The 5,798-nt window shown below is 34.9% G+C and overlaps 1 protein-coding gene across 1 annotated transcript; it reads right to left on the bottom strand.

Moving 5' to 3' along the window:
* Nucleotides 1-3,486: 3,486 nt before the first annotated feature.
* LOC125211663 (homeobox-leucine zipper protein ATHB-6-like) lies at nt 3,487-5,532 on the bottom strand. Its single transcript, XM_048111554.2, has 3 exons — nt 5,160-5,532; nt 4,724-5,040; nt 3,487-4,106 (listed from the first exon to the last, which is right to left on the bottom strand). The coding sequence occupies exons 1-3, from the start codon at nt 5,221-5,223 to the stop codon at nt 3,657-3,659; spliced, it is 831 nt and encodes a 276-aa protein (XP_047967511.1). The 5' UTR covers nt 5,224-5,532; the 3' UTR covers nt 3,487-3,656.
* Nucleotides 5,533-5,798: the final 266 nt, after the last annotated feature.

Here is a 5,798-nt window from a genome sequence, read left to right on the forward strand (position 1 = left end):
TTTCTCCGGTTTGGTTCGTGCCAACGTCTGGATCTTCGGAGACTGCCAAGTAGGCTTTGAACATTGCCATCATCTCACCCGGAGTGTACGGGGTGTGGGTGCCACGAGTAGGAGGAGTAGGAGTAGGAATAGAAGTAGGAGTAGGAGTAGAGCTGCTGCTCCCTCCCGATCCGGGTTCGGGTGCCCACCCGGACCCGGAGTCATTTTGGTCGTCCATCGGGTAAGGACGGTAGCCACCCAGAAATTGTGAACCTTGGATTTGAGGAGGGGCCGTAAATTGCGTTTCCGGACTAGGGAATGAGTCGGAGTTGAACCAATCGTGGTTCCAACCGCGATTGCCGGAGGGGTGATCACCGGAGCCGGATATTGTGTAGTGAGATGGGAATTTAGATGAGAGAATATGAGAAAAAAGATAAGAGAATGTAGATGATAGAATAGATGAGAATGTGATTTTTTTTTGTGTTGAAGTGAGGGTATTTATAGATGAAAATGTGAATTTTGGGAAAAAAAATTTGAAAAATATATTAAAAGTGGGTAGAAAACGGATATAATTTTTTGGAAAGTGGAAAAATATTTTTTTTATTTTTAAACATTTTTTTAAATAAATTTCGAATTTAAAAAAAAAATTGAATATGCCAACGGCTATGCCGTTGGCCAATCAGAACACGCCACGTAAAGAGCAGCGCCGTGCCGCTGGCACGGACGGACGGAGTTTTGAGCACCGCTGCGGATGCTCTTAAGAAATGTAAAAAACTGTGAGTTGCGAAAGATAGTGGAATATAAAGTTCATTTTTTTATATTAATTTTACAATACTTCCTTCGTTCCCTAATAATTGACACTAGTATTTCGGAGATTTTTAATGTATTTTAATATTGTATAAATAATTTTAGTAATTGAAGTGTTTAAATTGAATAATAGAATGGTGAGATTCTTAAATAATATAAGAACGTGCTCTTGTAAAACAGTATGGATGTGAGCGTTATGCCCGTCAAAATAACATAGTTTTAAAAATAAATAGATGTGTGTACTGGGCTACTGGCCTATATTCATGCTGTTCAGAACATAGATGCGGGCGATTTGATTGGAATAAAGATTATTTTATTTAATTTATAACAATATCATTGGGACCCACCTTACATGCCCCCACCTCATTTATCTTTAAAGAACAATGGGTCCCACCGCCGCACCGGGACCACACAATAGTGGGAGAGGGTCAGGGAATCTGGCTTTTGGTGTAGTTTTTGAACCAAACAAGAATGCATCACTGTATACTTAAAGTATTGTTGATTTAATAATTAGTCATAACGTTAGTTGAAAAATTAGTGAAATACTCCCCGGCTTCTCATCAAAGAAGATGACTATTCTATTATATACTTCCTTCCTTCTCATAGAAATACATGTTATTTGACACAAATTTTAATATACATTAATAAAGTAAGAGATAAGGAAAAAAAATAATTGATATGGTATAATAAATAGTGAAATCTATAAATAACAAAGTTAAAAAAGAAGGAGAAAAAGATTTTTATAAATGAATATGAACAATTTATATAGGACGGATAAAAAATAAAATATGACGTATTTATATGGGACAAAGGGAGTACGTTACATAAAGACAATAAAATAGTGATAAAAAATAAAATAAAAATAAAATAATTTTAATTGGGTAAAATAAAAATAAAATAAAAATAAATTCTTATTTTTGGTAACATATCATTTTAGTTGGGTACAAATTAAAAAAGAAAGTGGTTCATTTTCGGTGAGATGAAGGGCGTATAAATTTTAGTATATTACTTCTTTCCAACCATAAGCGAGCCATTTTTTTTGAGCACGTGATTTATGGATTAATATTTAAAGAGTTAAAGTGGAGAAAGTATATACTCTCTCCATCCCACCGTAGCATTTGGGCCGTCCGCACTACAAGTGAGAGATTTCTTTTTATAGCAAAAATAAAAACAATCTATATATCTAATATTTTATCTCCCTCCTACTTTTTTTTTCTTTTTTTCTCTTTTATTACCTCTTTATTCAACTACTAAACACTACTATCTTCATTCCTTGTTAATAGAAATATTTCTTTTCGGCACGGAATTTAAGAATAATTTGTTAAAAGGTTGGTGAGAAAGTAAGAGGGAATAAAGTAAGAGAGATGAAAAGAAAAAAAAAATAAGAGAAAAAAATCAATTTTGGTCAAAAATAAAAATGACTCGATTAACTTGGAATTTTCCAAAACAAAAAAATGACTTTATTAACATGGAACGGAGAAAGTACTACCTAAAAACGGGTGTGAAATAGTATGTCACATTGGTGGGACGGAGAGACTATGAGGGGAAAAAAGTATTATGAAAAAAATAAAGTAGGTAGCATAATAAAGTAGTAATCCTTTGTCCTAAGGTTGATGTGTCGTCTTGAATGGGATAACTTAAAGAAGAAAGTGAGTCATCTTATAATAGAGTGGTGGGATTAATAATTATGAGAGAAATAATGAAAAAAGTATACTACTCCGTATATCTTATTTACTACTACTATTAATAATAAAAATAAAATAAAATTTATATTGTCGAACATAAACCAACTCCCTTAGAAGAGTGACTCAGTAATTTCATTTTTTAGTTGCTATAAAGTAATTTTATTTTATATGCAGTGATGACTATTGAGCGCATGAAAGAGTGTTATATTTTTTGGCTGCTTACGTATTAGTACTAATTAAATTATCCTTATTGGGTAAAATTGATTGGTATATTAATACTCCATAGTCAAGCATAGCAAGCTCGTGATAAAGGAGGACCGGCGGTGAAGAAAATGAGCGAAAAAAAATGAACTACATAGATGATACTATTTCACGCACTGTTTTAAATTAAAATAAAAAGTGAATTATACATTTATTTATTAAATTTAGAATTATAACACTACAGACTCTTAAAAAAAAATATCATCATATACATACAGCATTCAACATAATGATGAATAAGGTAATTTTTCACCTTAGAAGAGTGACTTGACCAAAGTATTACGGCTTAGATAACTAATAAAGGAAAAGGAACCTTGTTATATGACAATATATAAGACTGCTATCAGTATTTCAGATAATTCAGTTCAACATGATCGACATGTCGAGGTGGATCGACACTTTATAAAGGAGAACATTAAGGCCAAGATCGTGGAACTTTCCTTATGTCAAGTCTGAAGATCAGCTGATGGATATTCTAACAATGACTATGAACTCAAAGGCATTTTAAGAAGTATTGAGCGAGTTGAATATCGAGAATCCCGTTATTTAACTTGAAGGAAAGTGTTTAAAGTGACCATCAAGATTATAAGATTGATCCCAACATCACCACCTCTCTTTCCAAATTTCTTGAATTCACACATAAGAATTTCACATTAATATACTCTCTCCGTCCATAATAGATGTCTCACTTTTCTTTTTAGTTTATCTCACAAAAGATATCACATTTCCTTTTTAAGAAATAGTTATCTCTCACATTAATATAAATATACTATTTTCTCTTTCCACTTAACACACAAAATAACATCTTCTAAAATCTCGTGCCATTACCCAAATGTGCCATCTTTTATGGGACGGAGGGAGTACAAAATTGTCACGTGAAAGAAAGAATTTTGATTATTCTCATTTATTTGTAAAATTATTTCTTCAATTCCATTGGTCATTAAAGTACCAATGAAGAGTGGGAGGTTGATCATCGGAAAACAAAGTGCTGCACGATTCCTCTCCGAAAAAATTGTGCTCCTCAATCTTTACTAGTTGCGTTTGGTAAAACTCTTCGACAACACTCGCCTCGAAGCGCTGTGGGCTGCGGTGGAGGATCCCGCTGGACGAGGCGATGGGACTGTTGTTGTTGTTGTCCTCGTTCAGAATCGCGCTCGAATCGCTATCTGATCCATCCTTGAAATCAACAAAAACCGCACCCATCATTACGTTTTCCTGCGCATTGCCATCACAATTCTCGAAATTCAGCTCCGCCGCAGCTCCACCACCGTGGATTTCTATATCATATTTTTCTTCCGATTCCGACAGTGACGCGTCTTCCTTCACTGCAGTTTTGCCCTCGCCCACATTCAGCTCCGATTTCAGCTCACGAATCTGATCATACAACAAAAAAACATTTAATTTCGCAACAAATAAAAAAAGAGTTAAGTGTTACTCTCTGCGTCCACGAATATGAATCTCATTTCTTAATTGTTTTAAAAATATTAAGTAAATTGGTGAAAAAGAAGTTAGTGATCTGTGGGTTTCATTTATATTCTACTCCTTACTACCCATAATATATATATGTACTTTCTATTTTGTCCGACCCACAAATATATGATATTTCAAATTATGTAAAGTTGTGAACTATTGTATTACTCATATATATTAATTTATTTACAATTTATACTACTATAGCCCACCGTTTCAACTTATTAAACACTAATAATAAAGTGAGCTCCACTGTTAACAAACACAACTTTAATCATCATTCTCCTCATTTCTCGTAAACACAACTTTAATCATCATTCTCCTCATTTCTCTTATTAGCGACTAATTGTATATTAATTCTTGTGCCAAATGCATGATTTACTTTTTAGGGGTGAAAGGAATTAAACGAAACGTGAGTGAAATATATAGTCTATTACCCTTTACCGTAAAAAAAATGAACCGTTAAAAGGAAAAACGAGACGGCCATTCGCGAACAAAGGGAGTAAAAGTGTCAAACGCACCTGATTGAGCAGAGATTGATTCTCTCTGTGGAGAGATTCATATTTAAGCTTGAGGGCGTCGTGGTTGGCTTTGAGGAGGCCGTAGTCTCTCTCAAGTTGCTTCGTCTTCCACCGCGCCCGGCGGTTTTGGAACCACACCGCCACCTGTCGCGGCTGCAAGCCCAGCTCCTCAGCAAGTTTCACTTTCCTCTCCGGCTCCAGCTTGTTCTCCACCTCGAAATTCTTCTCCAAAGCCTTCACTTGAACAACGCTTAATCTCCTCTTCTTCTCCCAAATTTGGCCCTCTTCCTCCAACATTGTCTCAAATTCCACATCAACTGCACAAACAAAATTAATTATGAATTTCATTATCACTTATAGAGAAAAATTGCCCAAGAAAAGAAAATTCATAAAAAAGAAAATGAACAATTCTCATAAAAAGGAGAAATTGAAGCACCTGTTGAATTGGGAGAATTGGACATGAAACCACCCAATGAATCAGTACTGTTGAGTCTCTTCATGCTTTCTTGAGGAGTAAAAGAAAAAGATGAAGTCTTTCTAATTTTTTACTTAGTGTTTCTGTCAATTGCCTGATGAAGTAGTTAAAATTTTGCAGCCTTTTCTGTGATCCAAATTCCCATCAAATGATGAGTGAAAACAAAACAGAGAAAAGGAAATTTATGAACCAAGATAAAAAAAAGATCAAATTTTGGGGAGCCCCTAGAAGTCAGAACTTGATCAAAAGCTTATATTATTAGCTTTGTGATTGCATTTTTATAGTGAAAAATGGAGTATGAAAGAAGAGGGAAAAGAGCAGTATCAGTACCCAGCTGGAAATGCACAATTTGCGTGTGTTTATATAAAAAGGAAAATGGGGTGTAATTGTAGTTAAAATTTGACTGGGGTTAGGCTGCATTTGTATAGGTTAGGTTAGATTTCGCCACAAATGAAATGTACCCCAAATTCAAGGCAAATGCACTTTCTTGGGCAACCGGCTGAAGCGGTGCGGCTCGGCTTGGCTTGCGATGTACGGCTGGGATTTGAGTGGCGTCAGCGGATCATCCAAACTGGAATTGAGTCCACTGTTTTGTCTAAA

The sequence above is a fragment of the Salvia hispanica genome, chromosome 3 (assembly GCF_029641045.1).
Source record: "Salvia hispanica isolate PSC_SH4W2 chromosome 3, Shi_PSC_v1, whole genome shotgun sequence".
Classification (NCBI taxonomy): Eukaryota; Viridiplantae; Streptophyta; class Magnoliopsida; order Lamiales; family Lamiaceae; genus Salvia; species Salvia hispanica.

Coding starts and splice junctions, on each gene's coding strand:
- LOC125211663 (XM_048111554.2), bottom strand. CDS start 5,223: ATGAAGAGACTCAACAGTACTGATTCATTGGGTGGTTTCATGTCCAAT. Junction 5,041..5,159: donor CAATTCTCCCAATTCAACAG/GTGCTTCAATTT, acceptor TTGTTTGTGCAG/TTGATGTGGAATTTGAGACA. Junction 4,107..4,723: donor ATCAATCTCTGCTCAATCAG/GTGCGTTTGACA, acceptor TTGTATGATCAG/ATTCGTGAGCTGAAATCGGA.